The sequence below is a fragment of the Cydia splendana genome, chromosome 13 (genome assembly GCF_910591565.1).
Source record: "Cydia splendana chromosome 13, ilCydSple1.2, whole genome shotgun sequence".
Taxonomy (NCBI): Eukaryota; Metazoa; Arthropoda; class Insecta; order Lepidoptera; family Tortricidae; genus Cydia; species Cydia splendana.
In genome coordinates this window covers 753,305-775,780 of record NC_085972.1, presented here as the reverse complement: position 1 = coordinate 775,780, position 22,476 = coordinate 753,305, and the positions used below count along the sequence as shown (strand labels likewise).

Sequence of the window (22,476 nt, the reverse complement as noted above, 5' to 3'; positions counted from 1 at the left end):
GGGATTTCATTCATTTTTATAAGAGGTGATATACCAGTTAGAAATGACATATTCGTTTATAGAACCTAAGGACAGGGTCATATAAACGGGAATCATTTTAAAAGATTTTTACATTCAGGTTTTTATAAAAGTTACGTATTGCTAGCGCCCTCTATGTAGGGCCTATATAAATTATACAGTTGACTACTACTACACATCGCGAAACATGTCGGCCGAGTGACTTAAAACAAGTGAGTCTAAACCGTAAAATTATTCAATGTTAGTAAATGTCTCACAACAGTTTAAATTCGACTTTATTACCAACTAAATTAAACTTCAATACAAACCCCGCATTTTAATAAAATAAATACATCTCCACATAATACGAGTAGGTACTTGACGTTGGTTTGGTACCTGTCTAAAGTGGTCGAGAAACCTTTCCTCAACTTGCACTGGCACGGTCCCGTGCATGGCCCTTTCAGGCTGACCAGGGGCGATTGGCCTATTCTCACTGAAAAGCCGGTGGATGTCGTCAATTTGGGAAGTGTTTCCGATAAAGCCTTAAGCCTTGAGCTGCAGTTCCACGTGTATTAACAACTCTCGAATATCGTAACCCATTTTAAAGAAAATCTAATACCAGTTTTGCAAATTTTTTGGTTTGTTTTGACAACCCGACGTGTTGATGACTTTTGAAATTGTCATGTCACAGTTTACAAAAAACTCTTTATAATTACTGTATTAGAACCTCCATACATGAACGCAATGATAAGGACGACAAAATAATTTTGTGATAGTTGTCTCAGTTTTTTAGCCCGTCCCCGTACCACGGCATGCCTCGTACCTTGCTCGTACCGCGTGCTTTAGCGATATGAGAAACGACAATAGGGAATATTACGCAAAACTCTGCGTCACTAACTCAATCACATGGCCTACCATGAAACACGGCAGTTGAAAATTCGGTTTCTGCCTCTCTATCACTCTTGCCTATTCGATCGATAGAGAGGCATATATAACGAAATTTCACGGTAGGCCACCTGTAAACAAACCGCCTTGATGCATCAATGTCATAGTGAAAACTTGTAAAAAACTGTTTAAGGCCTAGTATGTATAAGTTACTTTATGGTTTAATAGGTGCACTAGTGCTGCACTCTGGCGGCAGAACATTGCAGCAATACTCCCTATTGTATCTATTAGAAATTGTATGTTTCTAGAAATTTAAAAAAATGATTCACGATGAATTTTGTGTTCTCGTGTTTTTTGATTCAGTTTATGGAAAATTTACAAAATGACGGAGTCATTGTATTTAGATCAGCGCCTAAAGAAGTAGCGGTTTCGATATCATAAGACATTTTCAGGGTTCCGTACCCAAAGAGTAAAAACGGGACCCCTCTTACTAAGACTCCGCTGTCCGTCTGTCCGTTTGTCTGTCCGTCCGTCCGTCCGTCCGTCCGTCCATCCGTCCATCCGTCCGTCCGTCTGTCTGTCACCAGGCTGTATTTCATGAACCGTGATAGCGAGACAGTTGAAATTTTCAATTTTTTCACAGATGATGTATTTCTGTTGCCGCTATAACAACAAATATAGGTACTAAAAACAGAATATAATAAATATTTAAGTGGGGCTCCCATACAACAAACGTAATTTTTTACCTTTTTTTGCGTAATGGTACGGAACCCTTCGAGCGCGGCGAGTCCGACTTGCACTTGGCCAGTTATTTTTAAAATTAAAATCTGTACTATTCTGTATTGACCAAGCGAGTGCGAAGTGCGAGCTGTTCTCCTGTAAAAGGTATTCTTTTCGAGCGATCATCATCTTGGTGACACTTTTTGATATTTAACAAATTTAACACATATCAGCGAAAGAATAAGGATCAAAGTTAAATTTCTAAAAGTTCTAAAAGTTTTAAACATCTGTCGAAAGATGGCAGTAAATTCACTATGACAATCCGCCTCTATTTCAAATTCGCTTTGTAGAGGAAGTAAGGTTTTGAAAAGTTTACGACAAGAAACAGTGCCAATATAGAGGGCGCTACTTGGCTGGTTTACGTGAAGCTGGTTCAAATCTGAACTTCGAAAACTTTTTGGTTTTTTTTATTGTGTTTTCTTTATTAGCACTCCGATCACTGCTCCCACACAAAATTTCACGATTCTAGTACTTCAGGAACCAATGTTTTCAGGTTTACGGCAAATTTTAGGTACCCCCATTTCAAGGGGTTGCAGGGCGAAAGTTACAGATTTCTCATCACCATATGTGTTAGCATACAGACCTATCATTACATGCCAAATTTCAGCCTTCTAGGTCTTCAGGAAGTAGTCTGTATTTTCTATGACACGAATTTCATAGGGTTCGGACAGTGAAAATTAAAGAATCTATAAAATTTTAAGTATAATAGGTAGCCTAATAAAACTTGGTGTTTTTGATAAGTTTACTAACGCCATGGTATACTAAAAATTTCAGCCCTCTAGCATCATCCAAGCCGAAACTACGAGGGTTCGAAAATACGACGAAACGTGCCGAGAAAAGATATGCACTGCCTTTTGCCCTTTGTCTCGTCTTGGCGGGGGCACGGCCGTGCCCCCAGATATGGCACTCTAGTTAATAATATAAAACATGGAATAAATTTATATTAGTTTCAACTTCAGTACAATTCAGTACCATTTTGTACCTCATCACAGTGATAAAAGTATGAGATCCCTTGCGACTTTCATTCTCCAATTTCTCCAATTCTCCCTCAATTTCTCAAAGGTTAACTGGAAGAGATCCTTTAAAGGAATAAGTTCGTATTTGTACTAATGACGAATGTTATTTTTCCTGTTTTGTTTTGATTTTTGTACAATAAAGTGTTTTACTACTACTACTACCAATATTGATGATCACTGTGACAAGTTACCACAACTGCCTTGTTACCACAACTATCAACTGACATATTCGCTAACGTCTGCGTAACTTACTTTCTATACATCTCGCTCGCACTAATATGCCGGTATGAGCGAGGAGCGAGACGCGTAGAAAGTTAGCTCACGCTGAGCTCATGGTAGCGAATATCGGCGCGATTCGGGAAATGAATTACTTAGAGATTAACTATGATATAGTAAAGATATGTGACGTCCCACGGGTATAGGTACCTTATGGCGGTTGGCGCTTACGCTATTATTAACGCCGCTCCAATATTATTGCGGCGCTATACGACGTAAGCGCCAGCCGCCATAAGGTACCTTTTGCCGTGGAACGTCACATATCTTTACTATTTCATATCTATTGAATCTCTAATTCATTTCCCGAATCGCGGCGCCAGCCGCCATAAGGTACCTTTTGCCGTGGAACGTCGCATATCTTTACTATATCGTATCTAGTTAATCTCTAATTAATTTCCCGAATCGAGCCGTATGTCAGTGTCAAACTGTTGGTAGCCGTAAAGGTACGAAATGGGACGTAAATTAAATTCCTTAACCGTACGATTATAAAAGTTGCCATGTCACATATTACCCGCATAATTACCCTCATTCGGTGTTTAACGACCCGTAAGTAATCTTTATTGTGACATCTTAATGCCGCCATTTTGCTTTGCATCTCATTACTGCGTATACCGAGTTTGTCATATTGTTTCTCGAAAATAAAAAAAAACCGGACAAGAGCGAGTCGGACTCGCGCACAAAGGGTTCCGTACCATTACGCAAAAAACGGCAAATAAAATCACATTTGTTGTATGGCAGCCCCACTTAAATAATTATTTTATTCTGTTTTTGTTGTTATAGCGGCAATAGAAATACATCATCTGTGAAAATTTCAACTATCACGGTTCATGAGATACAGCTTGGTGACTGACAGACGGACAGACAGACAAACGGACCGACAGACAGACAGACGGACAGCGGAGTCTTATTATTAGGGTCCCCTTTTTACCCTTTGGGTACCTACGGAATCCTAAAAATGAAATCATACGGAATCCTAAAAAAGGTAATGATTTTAGCAGCTGTGTACCTACTACCGAGTTTGTCATAATTGTTTCACAAAAATAAGCTAATTTGGATAACCTGGGCCCATATAAAAAAATGTGCCCAAACGGATCGTTAATATTTTTGTTCGTCTTGTGTTTGAGATATACAAAAAACAATACTCGTAGTCCTTAAAGGGCGCTTGTGCATTATCAATACAAATTATTCAAAAACAATGTAACATGCGATACAACCGCCTGTAATGTTGTCTGTCTATACATTTAATCAATTGTTTCTTTTCTTTTCTATCTTTGTACTGACGTGTACCAATAAAGATTATTCTATCTATCGATCTATATTTGCGCCTTAAAGTTAGAGTTTATTAACAGTGGTCCTTCTATTATAAAATATTTATTACTCCATTATGTTTCAACCTTGAGATAATTTCCAAAGCACAAGGTGACTTTCTATTAGCGTTAAGATAGCCTGAATAAATACAGATGTCGACTCTAAGCTGCTAAAGTCTTGTAAGCCTTTTATCATTAGTAGCCTGTTTATGTTTAGGAGGTTAAGGATAAGGTAAGGATAAGTTAGCCATGTTTTGTTTTATTATATAAGCCTATACGGTGTCCCACTGCTGGGCAAAGGCCTCCCCCCTCGATTCCCATTCGTCTCGGTTTTGAGCAATCTCCGGCCAGTCGTTAAGATATGCGTCCAGGCTCCAATTTCACCACGGTGACAGGTGTGACAATTGTAAAACATCACTGTTGCTGACGTCACAGGCATCCATGGGCTACGGTTACCGCTTACCATCGGGCGGGCCGTATTCCTGTTTGCCACCATCATTGTTTTATTAAAAAAAACTTTATTATGTCGGAAAAAACAGATATTTCTCTTGCTAAGTTTATGACAATTGTCACAAGAAACACTACAATTGTCACAAAATTCCGACATATAATTCATTACCTGTCAAGAATTACCTACAATTCTTCTAAATCTTGACAATTGTCAGAAACTTCGCAAAAGAAATATCTGTTTTTTTCCGATGTAATAAAGTTTTTTTAATAATACAATGATGGTGGCAAACAGGAATACGGCCCGCCCGATGGTAAGCGGTAACCGTAGCCCATGGATCCCTGTGACGTCAGCAACAGTGATGTTTTACAATTGTCGCACCTGTCGCCGTGGTGAAATTGGAGCCTGGTCGTCCCGACATCTCCGTCTGGGCCTGCCAGCTCCTCGCCCGTCTTGCGGCACCCATACCGTGGTTATTTTGTTTTGTTTTAGTATCTATAAACTAATAATAACAAATATAGAATAACCGCCAAGTGCGAGAGGTACTAGCGCCTCAAAGGGGCTCATTTTCTGTAGGGCCGCCCTCCATTTATTTATTGATACTAAAATGAGTGACTCTTTTCCTTGTTTTTTCTGACTTGTAAGAATAGCATGTTTTTTCCAATGAAATATATTAAAAAAGAATTAAATGAATTAACGATTTACCCTATGTACCTTAATTACCCTAGTCATTATTTAGGCCAAAAAGCAAAGCTGTGTTTATTTTTTAAATTAACGTCCAGCGGCAAAAGTGCATGACCATTCTATAAATGAATATCAATAATTATGTCGATGCAATTTTGCACCTCGTTATACATACCTACCGTTATACCTAGTAACAATACGAGTAAACATTTGTATTCTCAAATTTACTAAGTAAAATAAATCACAGTCAGATAAATTTAATATTCCCCTTGAATTATTGAACAAAACTAACTAGGTATTTTCACCACGGAAAACCACAAAATCGAAAAGCCGGTATTCATATTTTAAATAATATTTTTGGCATAACTACGTTTAAAATCGTTCTGCGGTTTTGTCTGCACAAAAAGTTGGTGATTCAAACGAAGCTTAAAATAAACATTGTTTAAAATATATGGGACAAGAGAGATAAATACTTCTTGTTTTATGGTCCAGCAATCAAGGCAGTTATAACAACTATTGAGTTATTACTATAGAGAAGCCATAGGTACCGTAAAATGGGGTGAGTAGGTGCAAAACTGACATTCAAACCTCGATAACATTTTATTTTTACATATGCAAACTGAATGGTGTATATAATAAGTGTTCCGGACGTTTGGATTTTAGTTTTTATTTTATTATGGGTAGTTCCATTTCATAACTTTGACGATAAACAAGAAATTCCACCTCACCCCGTAGTCCCTCGTATTTGGGGTGAGTTGGGTTTTCATACAAAGGTGATTTTGGAAGATTGTTGGATCGATTTTTTTTATTAAGTATAGCTCCATTTTAAATTGGAATACATTATTTTTGTAGCAGTAGCCTTAAAATCCCATCTCACCCCCTTCATCCCTTCTCTTCCCATTCATAACCCAACTCTCCCCGCGAACCCTACTCACCCCATTTTATGGTATGTACTAAAATAAATATTACAGTGAAATTGTCGCAATCATAAACTGTACCATGTCGTGTAATTCATGGCGCTTACGCGTTTCATGCTCCGCTTCTATGGTTTGTTGTCAAAACAACTCCCGTTCCGTTCAAGGATAAGAAAGTGTTTAATTTTTATTTCGGTTATTGAAGCATTGCTGTACAGCATTGCCGCAGCGGGGCAAGGGGGGGTGGGATTCAGATTTAACATCTTTTACGGTTTTCAGGTATGTATACTTAAAAAATAAAACTATACTGAAAATAAAAATCACACATACTTATTTTGGTTTTCAAAATTTTTTAAACTGACATAATTATAATTTAAGTCCAGCAATGTACCGTAAATTGTCATAGGTGGAATGGTGAAATAGCAGTTATTAATATTAATAGTTACCTATTACAGTATAGGTACATGATAGCAGAATAAATTATAATAATTAAATAATTTTATGCAAAATTTCGTCCACTCAGGCGATTAAAACTGCGCGCGGCCGGATCAGCGGTTATTCCCATTGTTAGCGAATAACGATGCATGCGCGAATAAAAGAAATATGGCCGACGAGCTGCGAAACGAGAGAGATTTATTGAAACCGCAAATTATACAGGAATGATGCGCTGATTAATTTTTAAGTCTCATTCCAGATTAACTATACACTATGAACATTTCGTTATAATATTATTATTATACCAACACATTTGTAACGTTAGCAGGCACTATGTAATCACTAATTAAATTATGCCAAGGCAAATTTTACAATAGCGGTCAATAACGCGCAGCCCGCACTGCGACCGCTGCAGGGGATCATCGAGGGCGCCGACTTCTGGTCGCAGGGTGTCGTGTTTCGGAGGTTCCGGGGCAAACTGCTGAATCCGACACAAGAGCAGCCGATTCAATGGAGTCACGACGTTTTGTCGGCTAAATAGTGTTTAGTTTTAAGTTTATAAAATACATATGTATGTTAGTCTGTAAGGTATTTGTAATATGGGCCTTGTTGTCTGATTTAAAATACTTATATAAATAAATAAAATAATACCCCCAAACAATATGGACTGTTGACGCTTTAAAGATTTGCCTTGGCATGTGTATCCGAGGGACACGGCACAAATTCAAACCCATCCAACATTTCTTCGGTCTCAATGACGGTGCAGCCCTACCTAACCTGTCTACCTCCACTCTGCACTAGCGCCATCTTTTTGTTCCTGCTCATTCTGTTTTTTTTTTTATAATTTTACATTTTTGATGAATAAATAAATTATTTTATCCTTTATGAACTTTCGGTTTTTTTTTTTATTTTTTCATTCGGTATAATTTAATTTTTAAGTCTTATATTAAACGATTTTTTTCTGGGTAAACGGAATGCAAAATAGGTAATCAAAATCTTTAAAAAAAGTTGACTGGGTCAAAGTTGTTACAAAGTCACGTTACACGTCGAGAAGTCAACTCTCCCGCACTTGCATGAGTCATGTCAGAGCGATAGAGATAGACGATCATCCAGTTAAAGGTCGATATTCGCGGTAATTACGGTTTTAACTTATTTTGATACGACATTGAAGGTCCTTCACGATAATTGGTGCATTCGAAGCGAAAGTCATGCGTGAGATGCGCGCCAATCACCAAGACGATCGTCAAGGTCGTGTCAAAACCAGGGCTATGACCGCAAAAATCGAAGTTCGCAAATTGCGGGCATTTTTCTCTGTCACTCTTATTACGCCTTCCTTGGAGTAAAAGAGAAAGATCCCCGCAATTTGCGAATATCGGTTTTCGCGGTAGCCCTCAGAACCCCTGGTGTACCTAAATTTCATTCGATAGCGTGACGAGCGTTTCTTAATACCAAAATCGCACAATCTGACAGATGGATTTACCCGAGTTTGAAGTTAAGCGACTCAATTGTTTGGAGGTTTATGTATTTGGCTTGGCATAATTCAATGATTAATTTTATTTGGATTTGATTAGTGATTACATAGTTGCTGCTAACGTTTCGAATGTATTGGAATAATAATATTATTTCGAAATGTTCATAGTATTCGCGTACGCGTTTCCGTTATGTCTATTTTTGTATGGGATTTTAAACATCGCGCCAAGCGGGACGTTTTGGAAACTCATAATCCCATACAAAATGGCATTTAACGCAAACGCGTACGTCACGTCACGCCATCGAATGAGATTTAAACTAGGGTACAGGTCAAACCCATAACAAAATGTGAAATCTGAATCGACCTACAGGGCTATAACCGCGAAAATCGAAGTTCGCAAATTGCGGGCATTTTTCTCTGTCACTCTTATTACGCCTTCATTGGAGTAAAAGAGAAAGATCCCCGCAATTCGCGAATTTTTCGCGGTAGCCGCTCAGAGCTCCTTCCTTCCTGAGATTATACATATATTCCTTTCATCGATCATGCCAAGTAATTTATAAGGAACATAAGAAAACTATTTTTAGGAACACGTGTAAGGGCGCGTGAAGCGGATTCGTGGGATAATGGTAGATTACAAGCAAGAGAAATGTCAGGGATTTAATCTCGGAATGGGAATTAGGAAAAGTTTTGTCGGAGATTAAATTAGTGGTAAAAGCTTTTGTTCCATTTAAAGACAGCTTTAATGATTACATTAAATATTAATAATTTAATTATCTTTAGATAGTGACCACAGGGCTATCAGTTTCATGGGTAGGGTCACCACCGACTAAGCCAAATGCCAAATGTCAGAGATGAGAGCCAGGTGGGGATGGAATTTACTGCTATATTTGTCACTTTTTTTTCACTTGTCAATGTTATATATAATGACGTTTACGCTTAAAGATAATTCAAGTATTCAAAAGTGGAAGCCATTATGTATAAGATCATTTCTTTAGCACAAAAGAGGCAGACGACAAAAAAAATGACCACTTTTGAGCTAGTGGTCGCTAACGGCCGCTAAAGTTACCGGACTGGACTAAGACTAGCCAAATACGCAAAGCTGTATTCAAGAGATACTAGTACGGTGGATGATTATCCCTTTACTAGGCTGAGGGAGATATATTTCCCACACAGGGCACTTCAAACTTGTGTTCTATTTTCAATGAGTGACACTGTCATTTTTGAACTGTCAGCGTAATAAAGGGTTATAATATACATATATCTTAGAATGTATGACCTATTACAAAAACAAATAATTTACGCAAGATCGTATAATAATATCGTCGTTATACTTACTCAACCTCATGTCTGCAACAATCATTTGATGGAAACGTCGCTTTTCTTTCATTCGGAATACGGGTGTTTTTGTCATCAAATGAGTATTGCAGATACGAGGTTGAGTAAGTATAGCGGCGATATTATTTCTGAATTTTCTGACATTTGACATCATTCCGATTTTGGTCGCATTTTAACATTTGACAGGCAATCTTTTAAGTGGCCCACTGATTACCAGTTCGCCGGACGATATCAGCCTGTCAGCTGTTCGGAACTGTCACCTTTTATGTTTAACTAACAGGCTGATATCGTCCGGCAAACTGGTAATCTATGGGCCCCTTTACATTATAGATATGTGGATCTCAGAGCATAAACTTGCAAAATATTGCTAAACGTTGAAAACACTGTCTAAATGCCCGTAAATCACACTTGGACGCAATCACAGCTTACTCAATTAGCCTTAACCTACTCTTAGAATAGACTTCTTTCTCGTAATTTCTTTTTTTCATGCGCCATTTTCCAATCGCTGGGAGTGAATCGAAACACGCTACGATTTTACATTTGAATTTCAGCGAGGCATTTTACTACAATTCTGTTACTAAATGAATTGTATATATTCCGTTTAAGTTTGGTTTATACGTTTTGGGTTATACTTACCGAACGTTATGTAGTTTAATTATTAACCCTGACGAAACTGCAGTGAATATGCCACGCCGGCGCCGGCTGCAGTATAAGGTTACCTATTAGGACCAGAGCCCCCATTTTCTGCACTTCAGCTTCGACTACCAAAATAGCAGACAACGGATTTTACAAAACATATTTGAACTATGTACGAAATATCATTTGATATTTACCACTAGCTTTTCGGTGAAGGAAAACATCGTGAGGAAACCTGTATACATCTGCGAAGAAATTCAAAGGTGTATGTGAAGTCCCCAATCCGCATTGGGCTAGCATGGGGACTATAGCCCAAACCTCTCGCGCATGAGAGGAGGCCTGTGCCCTGCAGTACAGTACATTACTTAGCTTTAATGTAAAGATTAGGGATAAATCAGAAAAATGATAAAATAAGGCATTATAAGTGCAATCAGACTCCAAAACTTTTATGAGTTTCGCAAACATGTCATATAATAATCGAGATATACTAAAATCTACCATACCCAACCGAAGTAGTAAATTTTTATAATACATATTTAGAACAAATTAAAAAAAACGCACCATTATTTCAATTTTCCGTCATTTATCCCAAAGTGTAGCTTGCAGTGTAACTTATACATCTTTTCATAAAATAAATTGTGTAAGTGACACGTAATATCATTTTACGTGCCTTCAGTAGCCTATTTCAGGATTTCTAAAGAAATAAATTGGGTGGAATAAATAGCCTTAAACCTTTTTTATGGCATTTTTGTCGTGTATACGTTACATGAATTACGCTGTTAAAATCACTTTTATGTAAGAATATCTTTTTTATAACACACAGATGAGTTTTTATTAAAAAGGGTTCCATAACACACGTGAACAAAGATTATTTTTTTAAAGGTGCGTTAAAGGGTGGTCAAAGAGGTGACAATGGTGACATACGTATTTAAGTAACTAATACAAAATACAAATACAAAATTCTTTCTTTCATAAAATACACATGATATATGATGCAAGGGATGGAGCAACCCTGTAAGCAAAAATATCCCCGTGTTGATATCCATTTTTCCGTCTAACTGTCCGAGGGCTGATCTCAAGAATCATATAAGATAGGCAGTTGTTTTTTTATCCAGTGCTTTAAAATGTTGTTACTTGGCTATAAAGAAAAATATTGCAATAATGTGTGTTTTTAAGTATCCTTAGAGTGAGAGACCGATTCGCACTAGGCTGTGTATAGCCCATTTTTTCGCTGCTACAGTCTCTACTCTACCTATTCGAATCATCATCATCATCATCATCTCAGCCATAAGACGTCCACTGCTGAACATAGGCCTCCTCCTTGGACCTCCATACGTGCCGGTTGGAAGCGACCCGCATCCAGCGTCTTCCGGCGACCTTAACAAGATCGTCTGTCCATCTTGTGGGTGGACGTCCTACGCTGCGCTTGCTAGTCCGTGGTCTCCACTCGTGGTTTCTATTCGAATCATATCTCAGCAAATCGATTTGAAATAAAGGTTAATATTATTAACCTTTACTTCTCAATAGGCTTCACTGACCTTAACTGATTCTATGAAACAAAGACATCCAATATACATATTGACATTTCACCTTATAACCCCGTGAACGTCATAAATTATAAATCAGAAAAACAGCATATTTCATAATCCGTGGAATTTTACGCAGCTTCTTTACGATGAATCCAATGAAGTTAGAGGCGTGTTTATGGCGGAGAAAATAAGATATTCATAAGAAATTGCTTTTCTTGAGAATTCAAAGATGCATAGCGTAGGAATAACATTGGAGGCTGGACTCGGAAAAGTTTTCTTGGATTTTATATACGTGTTCGCGCCCTTAGAACACTTTTATATAAGAAGTTTAATTAGATTTAAGCTAGTTATTAATTTAGTTTAGTAGTACCACTGTATATATATTGTATGTAAATAAATGATTAAAAAATTAAAAGAAGTTTAATCAAATATGGCGTTAGATGGCGCTGAACCGTGCGAGGCGATTTTTACATTGCGCTAACGATATTTTTATTCACTTTGGATTCATATAGATTGTAAAATAATTTATATTGCAATTTAATATTATGACATAAATAAATCAAAATCTATTCTATTCCCATTCGAGGCGGGGTGGAGAGTGTCGTGTCCGGTAGGTACGTTCAAGGAATTTAATTTAAGTACTATTTCGTACCCTGCCACAGTGACATAGTATGAGGTCCCTAGCGACTTTGATATTGATAGTCACAGTGAGAAGGTACGAAATGGTACTGAAAATAAAATCTTTGACTGTATTAGGTATACATTTGTTGCTATAAGAGTCAATAACACTGTCTTTGAATGAATATTATCTGTTTCCCAAACTTTCTGCAAAGTTTCGCCAATACGTAATCTTGAACAACAATATAAGAATATTTTAGCCCCGTGTTTTGTCGTCCTATTCCATTGAAGTGGAAAATTAATCAAGCAAAAACATCGAATAAACTGTGAGTAAGCATTAGTTCAATTCATGCATATATTATTTAGGATTTTTTTATACCACGTTGGTGGCAAACAAGCATACAGGCTACCTAGTGATGTAACGTTGGAATATTCCCAATATTATTAATAATTTTATCCTAGTTACTGTGTAGTCTAGTCTAGTCTAGTTTTATCCTAGTCAAGTGTTACTGCCATGCCATTTCGTTGAAAATCATAATTTGGTTAACATATTAACGCGCTCATTCATCAATATAGCGACAACCTGAACGAATGTTAATCTATATTAATTTCATCAGATAATGTCGTGACGTGAATTGATTCACGGCCCCAAAACGATGGATTACCGGCCAACTATTCTAATTAATGGGCGGAAATGTTGAGCTGTAAGTTTACATTTATTTAATTTTGTAGTGAAGGAAATAAACAATTGTTTAAATATTAAAACGGCTCACCAGGAAAATTACATTATAAAAGCAAGTAAGCGTTATTTCACTCCAATAGAAGAATAAAATTTTGCCTCTTTGAACTAGATTAGTCCCAAAATTATAGTTTAGTCCCGTTGTCACAAACTTAAAGTGAACGTCTTTAGTTTTATTCCATCCAATTTAAGCTACAGCAGCAAAGGTCCCCTGGCACCATTAAACATGGCATCTTTTCAGGGTTCTCATTCCATTTCCAATAGCTTTCGGAGCAAAACTCGAAAAGTTTTTTGTAGCGGCCATTTTGTTTAGTTGGTAAGCTTCGTTCGTAGCTGTCGGTATTTATTTAGTAATAAGAAAAGGAGTCTAAACTTTAGAGTTTCTTTGCTGACATATTCAAAAAATATTCTGCAAGTATAGGTTTCATTGACTCCTTTATAATTATTAAATACAACTCAAATAACAAGACTGATCTTGTTATATGCGACTCGAGTGAAATACCTTAAGTGTGATAGTATAAGAACGTCTATTCTTTATAGCTACCTATTTTTATACATATTGAGGTAACGCTGAGACTTAGGTAATGTATCTACCTGGATAAGGAAGATAAATTGAATAGCTCAATACGTTGTGTTTAAATAACCCAGCAAACAAAACTCTAATATCTAGAAACTAAGCAGAGGCAATAACTAAATTATGAAAGTTGTAAAACGAACGTTTGTTAACAGTTGTACAGAAGACTATTGTTGGAGGAAATTGTATTTTAAATACAGCGGGGGAGTAATTCGGTTTCAAGTCAACATTTAGGGGTGGGCCGAGACTGCTCTAAAAATAAGATAAGGTAAGACACAGTAATATAAGATAAGATAGCTTTTTCCATAATACACATTAATAAAAGCATTAAAGCATTTTCATTTCATTTAATATTCGTTTCGGAAGTATACAATGATTACTATACAATTGCAGTTTGAAGGTACTTCTTCAAACGACATTTTAGGTACAATAAATCCTTATTGTCATAGCCGACTTAATCATAAGATGTATGGCTTATAAAATAAATAAGATTAAAAAAAAAATCCTTATTGTCATCATCAGGCTCATCCCTCAGTCATCCGACATAGGGATGAGCCGAGACGGTTTAAGAATACTTTTTACTACGGATGTACCGACTAGTCGCCGACTAGTCCGGAAAGCCGACTATCTGGCCATATTTGTAGTCAGCGATTAACCATCACAAATACGACGGTCGAAAAGGCCGATTAGTCGGCCTATTAGTTTTATTAGTTAGAGAAACAGGACATTAAACTAATTAGATTTAATTAAGACTTTGTTTTGTGACTTTTGTTTTCAATGTTTCTTTTAGTTAAATTTTACTTTAATGTAGAAGTTAAGAATGCAAGCAGTATTATCCTTACCCCCTCCCTAGTGTCCGTGGCGCGACCTCTCGCTCGAAAACTCTCGAGAGGAAATAGTTCACGAATGTTAAACGTGCCGATTTGAATCCCATTGTTGTTTACTTCGCAAGTTTAATTTCTTTCCTCTTTAACATTATACTGAGTAAATACAATTGACAGCAATGAAAACTGGTCTATCTGTATGGATATTAGAATATAAAGTGAACGGTTTTAGTAAAATTGCTCTTCAATGTTGAACACAAAATGATGGTTTTGATGTTATGTCCAGAAAGTCTGGACTTACTGAATGTTGTAGTGAGTTGTGTAACAATTGAAAAAGAGTAGTAATTAAGTATTGCAAGAAAGGGTTACAAAATAGAGTAATTCATGCTTTTATGCGTCCGTATTTAACTAGTTACTTACATACTAAAAGATTGTTACTTTAATTCACTAAAAAAAACAAATCTGAAAAAATAACTGATTTAAGGGAGGTGGGACATAGAATAAAATTAGGGAGAAGACCTCCGATGCTCTCGCGTATTCATACATAGTGCAAAGGTTGGCCATCGCCATCCAACGTGTGTAGCGCGGCATGTGTAATGGGCACCTTTGCACCCGGTAGTACTTGGTGGTGTGCTTTTTGAATGTAATATTTACGTCGTACTTTATTTATTAATTTAGATTTTATTATGATTGTACTCTAGGGAAGTTCACGTTTGTATGGGAAAAATTCAAACTCTAGCTAGAAGAAGCGGCACCACCTCATTTTGTTACACTAAACTTATTATGTTGACAAAATACGCCAAGTTTTGTAATCTTATCTCAACTACAAGGGGGTGCTCAACTAGTTTGAAATTTTGTGCCCCGTCGGAAAATAAAAACAAAATGTTTTTTAACCACCCTAATATACTCGTACCATTATTACTATATATTATACATTTTCCATACACTATTTATGATTTTACTGACCACATTATAAATAACCAATAAATTTTCCTCGGCATACAAATTTATTCCCCCAAAGGCTTCACCAGCGTCAGCAATAACTACAGAATCCCTTAATAAGCAGAAACTAACGGCGGTAAAGTGGTTGACCACACGTTTTGCGGAACGGGCAGGGCGAGTCCTGGAGGCCTATTCGAACTTATATGTATATACAACTTGATTTGTTATTGATATGAGTCAGATTACTATTTCAGTTTATAATATTTATATTTCATATTTGGCTAGATTTTCCTATAAAATGTTTGTGTCATCAGCCTAAAGTCGTTTTATTTCGCTTGTTTCAGGAGGGCGAGCGACAGCGTCCGCGATGAACAATTCGCTACTCATACAACGACTAAATGAATCTAACAGTAAGTGAATATTTTTATTATCTTCTTTAATTTTTTCTCTTTATTTATTTCTCATCTTAAGTTAGGTTATTTATAATATGAATTATTATCTTCTTTAATTTTTTCTCTTTATTCGTCATCCTTCTTAGGCTAGGGTTTTTATAATATGAATATAAAAGTAAAATATAAAAACACTTACAAAACAATAAAAATACATATACACATTATAAAAAACCTAACCTAGGGTGCCGCCAGCAGCGGGGCAAGGCCCAAGCTACCGGTGGTCAGGGCTGCAGAGAGAGGAACCGACGTACTATCCGCGCCGTGTCCAAGATCCCGCCTTCTGCATCTGACACTTGATCCAACCACCCAGCGAGAGTCTCTCTAGGTGTTGGTCGAGACTCTTCGCTATGAGACCGTTCGCTGACACGACTATAGGAACAATGATCGTCGAGTCAACATCAATTTTTTTCTCTTATTATTATTATATTATTATACAAACCCGCCGACAATAACTGATCCCGTACAATCGACGTTACGTTCTCATTTTTAAACGACTTTCTGAAATAACATGGACCGGAACATTCACGAAACATAATATATATATTTGGTTCTAGTTTTCGGTGCTAAAATTCATATCAGAGTATATTTACAAGTAAATTAGGTCTTATCACTAAAAATGATGTTTTTCAGACAGCTTACTTACTTAGACGTAAGTATTTCAAATACTACCTAAAGTGTCAGTGTATGGAACTTGCTAACTATGTAAACAACTAGTAAATTCATCATTCAGAGACAATTTCAATATGGCGGTTTGTTTACATAGTTAGCAAGTTCCATAGAATGACACTTTAAGTACTTACTTATATTACAAAAATAACTAAATTTTGTATTCAATGTGCGACCGGCCTTAAAGTTATTCAACACCTGTCAAAACACACAACTAATCGTCTATTCGGCACTAATCATCACAGAAACTCGACCCGAACCCTCAGTAAACGTAATTAACAAAAGTCCAACTCAACTACCATAAGTTCTTTGGTTGGAGATCTATTTTAACCAAAATAACTGCAGTTGTCGACAACCTTACGCTATTATCCGAAGGTCGACTATCGTTTGATCCAGGACTATGTTTCTCTTGCTAAGCCTTCCCAATAACCTAAAGGTCGTAAGTTGCAGGATTTCGCAATGATTATGAGACGCTTTGACACGAGGAGAGTAATAGTATGCAGATTGATTCTGCAAAAGGATAACAGATTCTAATAATATCGTTGGGCGATATAGATAAGCTGGAGGGAAAATGTGTTCGATTATTGAATTATTGATTATTGAACATGTCGATGTATTTTATTTGCGTTATGAAAGGATGTTTTTAGGGTTCCGTACCCAAAGGGTAAAAACGGGACCCTAATACTAAGACTCCGCTGTCCGTCTGTCCGTCCGTCTGTCCGTCTGTCTGTCACCAGGCTGTAACTCATGATCATGAACACTTGAACATAGATGACTGATGACTGATGAATTTTCACAGATGATGCATTTCTGTTGCCGCTATGGCAACTCGTACTAAAAACAAAATAAAATAAATATTTAAGTGGGGCTCCCGTACAACTAACGTAATTTTTTTGCCGTTTTTTGCGTAATGGTACGGAACCCTTCGTGCGCGAGTCCGACTCGCACTTGGCCGGTTTTTTAGACATGAAAATGTTAAATTATACAGAGTTATAGCGTTAACAGAGTGTAGAACTTGGTATTAATCTACTAACACTAATACAGTGTAGACCTAACCTCGAGGCCCCGTTGAAACTTGGAATGGCTAGACTGAGAGCTAACTCGTGCTCGGCACAATGGCATTTCAGCACGTCTTTAACAAGCGAGCTACTTAAACACTGCATATTTCAGAGACTTCGCTGGATTTTTCATCGCTTAGTGTATCATTTGATATTCCACACTAGCTTTTTGGTGAAGGAAAAAAACCCTGTGGAAACCTGCATACATCTGCGAAGAAATTCACGGGTGTAGGTATGTGTAGTACAACCCACATTGGGCCAGCGTGAGGAATATAGCACAATCGATCTCGCGCATCAGAGGAGGCCTGTGCCCAGCAGTTGGGACGCATACAGGCTGAATAATTAACGTAATACTGAGTTTATCACGTAACGTATCACTAAGTTTATCACGAAAAATAAATGATTTATTTATTTATGATTTATGTAATTACTGTAATTAGGAGCGCCTTTGTTATTTGTTGAAATGTAACTATTATGTGTAACAGTCGGTGACATTCGGGTGTCAATTGCAGCTGCATTACTGTTGCGACATTACTACTGCGGTGTTATAAAGATGACATTGTATCTGTCAATTTACTTGATAAAATGAGGGATGAATTGGACGTCACAAAGTCGGCAGTGATGCGGCTATGAACTGGGCAAAACTAGACCAAGTAAATTCACAATCCCCTCGCGAACGCCGCAGCTGTAATGCCGCAACATAGTAGCTAGTTTTCCCATCCAAATGTCACCTTTAGTCGTAGCAAGCGTAATGTCATTATTACCGATGTCACAGACAGCGTAGATAGATCGTAACGTGTGAAGATATAATTTTAATGACGTGTCATTTCATGGAGACGACAGATATCTGCGTACGTTTTCGGATAAAGCCCGGCTGGTGATAAATGATGAGTTTACAACTGATTTTATTAAGATAAAACCACACTGGGAAGGATTCTTAATGTCAGGAAACAACGATAAAGAGCATGAATATCGACCCTATTGCATTATAATTAACTACATTATAAATACATTAAGCAATGTAATTTCGTTTCGGCCAATTACTTTTCGCCAAATTTCACTTCCCAACAAACAAGAAAGCGCCGGAGGCTCCGGCCCGGTCCCGGCCCGGTCCCGGCCCGGTCTAACGTGAGTCATCCTTAATCAGCCGCCTTCTGGCCTAAAAAAGAAGGCATCAATGATAGACTAGCTATCAATCAGATCGGAACTCAAAGCCCAGCGAATTACTCTAACGATCCTAATCCACGTTAACGAATCTGGAACACTATGTCTTATGTTCAATTTGGGGAGTAAAGTACCAAACTAAAATGAAGTTCGGCGGGACATGTTGATGGCAGGTTTTAACCCCCGATGCAAAAAGAGGGATGTTATACGTTTGACGCTGATTTCTCTCTGTCTGCCTGCCTGTCTGTCTGTCTATGCCATTGTAGCTCTCCAGCGGAGGGACCGATTTTGATGCGATTTTGAGCCTTAGATATTGAGCTTACTTTGAGGTTAGGTCGATTCGTGTAAGATTGTCCCATCATCATTGGCCTGTAACACCAATAAAATGATAGCTGAAACAACATCCATAGAAGTCTAGTGCAGCACAGCATACTACTTAACTTAATATTTGCCAAACAGTCCACGAACTGCATAGTCTTTTGTTCTCTATGTACAGGCTGCAACAATATTCGGCAAATAAGGCGAAGTTCGGCTCACACACGCTTGAGAGTGAGTTAGCGCCGAGTTTGCTTGATGAACACTCTATAGATGGTATTATGTTTGTAATGGAGTTCTTGTATCGTATTCGCAGTCGTTAGAAAACGTTTTCTAACACGTTTGAACGTACTGTTTAGTAAAGATAAAAGATAAAGACGATCAAAAACTAGATGAATATGTATAGTCTATGCAGGGGGGTCAGTTATCTCTGCAACGGACTGTAAAACATTAACTCAAGACATATGTTATGTGGGAGTACCTATCCATATCAAGCTATTAGGTATTTAAATGAGTTTTTTATCAAAAAAATAATTTATGATACAAACTTTTATCGTTGACCTCCTGCTTCGTAGGCAGCCCATTATATCATCCTTCCCACGTCAAGCACAGTCATATCTCCTTTTCTTCCTTTCCGCACGTCGCATAACCTATACTGCCAACTCATTAGATCCAATGACTAGACGAAGTCACGTGAACGTCGTCTCCCCGTCTACAAAGCATTACGGCAGTCACGATCCGTTTGATCTCAATATCCCAACGTGAATCGGTGTCGATTTGACCTAAATTTGTTGTAATACGACCGTTAGGCCAAGAGTTAAATTCAAACTTACATTTTGACATCAAAGTTGTGGGCCACTGATTCTGTAAAGTTATTTACATATCTGAAAAATTAATTAAGAGAAATTAATTGAAATTATAGTTATATTAGCAGGAGATCTAAGGTCCACCACCTTGCATTTTGGAGACAAAGCAAACCGCTTGGAACAGGTGTTCCTGGGGGTGATCTGAGCTGATTAAGCCCGGTTGCCAAGAGGTTCCCCCCAGCAGGTGGGCAGGGGAGGGGGGGTAAAAGTGCCTCCGCCGCGCCTCACTCTAAGCTTTATATCTGCATACATCTCGCAACTATATCAAGTTTGGTGTCTTTTTCGTGTAATTCGAGGATGAAGAATTCAGTTCTGTGACTAAATTTTCACTCACCCATACAAAAAATTCGACAATTCAAAATTCAAAAAAAAAATCTTTTAATTTTTTTTTCGTAAATCCTCTAAAAATTTTAACTATGAGGATTTGCTCTAGAAAAAAAATACCTGTGAATAGCCCAGTTATCCTTCTATATAGAATAGTAAACTTGTCAAATATTTTTTTTCATAACTCTGTTAAAAAAAACCGGGCAAGTGCGAGTCGGACTCGCGCACGAAGGGTTCCGTACCATAATGCAAAAAAAAAACGAAAAAAAAGCAAAAAAAAAAAACGGTCACCCATCCAAGTACTGACCACTCCCGACGTTGCTTAACTTTGGTCAAAAATCACGTTTGTTGTATGGGAGCCCCATTTAAATCTTTATTTTATTCTGTTTTTAGTATTTGTTGTTATAGCGGAAACAGAAATACATCATCTGTGAAAATTTCAACTGTCTAGCTATCACGGTTCGTGAGATACAGCCTGGTGACAGACGGACGGACGGACGGACGGACAGCGAAGTCTTAGTAATAGGGTCCCGTTTTACCCTTTGGGTACGGAACCCTAAAAATGTTTTGTGTCGCGCGGCGTACCTGCATTGTAAGAGCGGTATGCAGCGTTTAGGATTTTTAAGTATGTTTAGATGATTTCTGATAAGTTGTTATTCTTCTGGCTCCAATTTCACCACGGTGACAGGTGCGACAATTGTAAAACATCACTGTTGCTGACGTCACAGGCATCCATGGGCTACGGTTACCGCTTACCATCGGGCGGGCCGTATTCCTGTTTGCCACCATCATTGTATTATTTTAAAAAACTTTATTATATCGGAAAAAAACAGATATTTCTCTTGCTAAGTTTATGACAATTGTCACAAGAAACACTACAATTGTCACGAAATTCCGACATATAACTCATTACCTGTCAAGAATTACCTACAATTCTTCTAAATCTTGACAATTGTCAGAAACTTCGCAAAAGAAATATCTGTTTTTTTTTCGATATAATAAAGGTTCTTTAAATAATACAATGATTGTGGCAAACAGGAATACGGCCCGCCCGATGGTAAGCGGCAACCGTAGCCCATGGATGCCTGTGACGTCAGCAACAGTGATGTTTTACAATTGTCGCACCTGTCACCGTGGTGAAATTGGAGCCTGGTTGTAGATTACATTAATAAATTACTTCTGGAAGTGATATATATACAAATATAAATTAAATATATAAATAAAGATGTTGGGAAAACTTTCGCCAACAGAGTTAAGTATTATAAATGTGATAAAATTAACATTATTATTTGCATGTCTATTCCATATCTCTGGACCATGGGGTCCCGGACCTTTGGGAGGCGTACGTGGGGACGAAGCCAACAGCGCAGAGGCCCTTTAAGGCATGTTAATCTAAAAGCAAGGGATACCTGTGGTGGATACTATCCCCGAACGCACAATGTGATACATCCGGAGATGGTCCCCGTCAGGTGCAAAGACTATTACAGTGCAGCACTTTTGTGCTGCGATGGGAACTAAGGTCATGGGCTATAGATTTGAAAGTTGGATGGACTGGATAATGGGCTATGGGAGAGACTAGCGGACACCTGCCGTGACAATCAGTCTCAAAATTGTAAATGACAGGTGGTGACTCGCCAACTCATTGAGTGGGCCCCGCAATGGCCGCACGCACAGTGCGACAACATGGCAACACTTTGGAGTGGCTGTGAGGTTGTCGAGAGGTGAGTCTGCGGTAGCCAGATCCCGGTAATCCGTTCAGCCGGCGTTATGACATTTTACACTTCCAACCTGGAGCATAGGTCCCGCTCTTGCGACTCCATTCTGGCCGGCCAATCAAGGCAAGCACAGAGGCGAGGGCCAGATGACAGGGCCCTCTGGAATAGGGGTCCGCGGCGTCATCACTCACCGTCAGCTCGCCACAAGCTGCCCCCGCGGGACATTATTATTATTATTGTGGTGTTGTGGGCCTTTGAGTGTCGCATTGACCAGCATTGATTTATTGTGACGGCCCTTTAAGTTCATTACTAATGCCCGTTGCATCCAGAAAGTTCCAGATTCTTTGGGCCGTAATGTTTTGTACCTCATAGGGTTGCACTACGTGTCGCCCTAGATAGGTACTTCTTTTTGACATTAGTAGTCCACAAGAACAGAGAATGTGCATTGCAGTCTCCTCTGACTCCTGACAGAACCTGCATGTCGCATCTTGTTTCTTGCCAATTTG

General features: G+C 38.0%; 1 protein-coding gene across 1 annotated transcript in view; it reads left to right on the top strand.

Moving 5' to 3' along the window:
* LOC134796421 (5-hydroxytryptamine receptor) overlaps positions 1-22,476 on the top strand; it is a 164,659-nt gene that overhangs the window by 99,894 nt on the left and 42,289 nt on the right. Inside the window, exon 2 of the mRNA XM_063768625.1 lies at positions 15,755-15,820. Coding sequence (XP_063624695.1) covers positions 15,778-15,820 — 43 coding nt within the window. The 5' untranslated portion in view covers positions 15,755-15,777. The remainder of the gene's footprint in view (positions 1-15,754; positions 15,821-22,476) is intronic.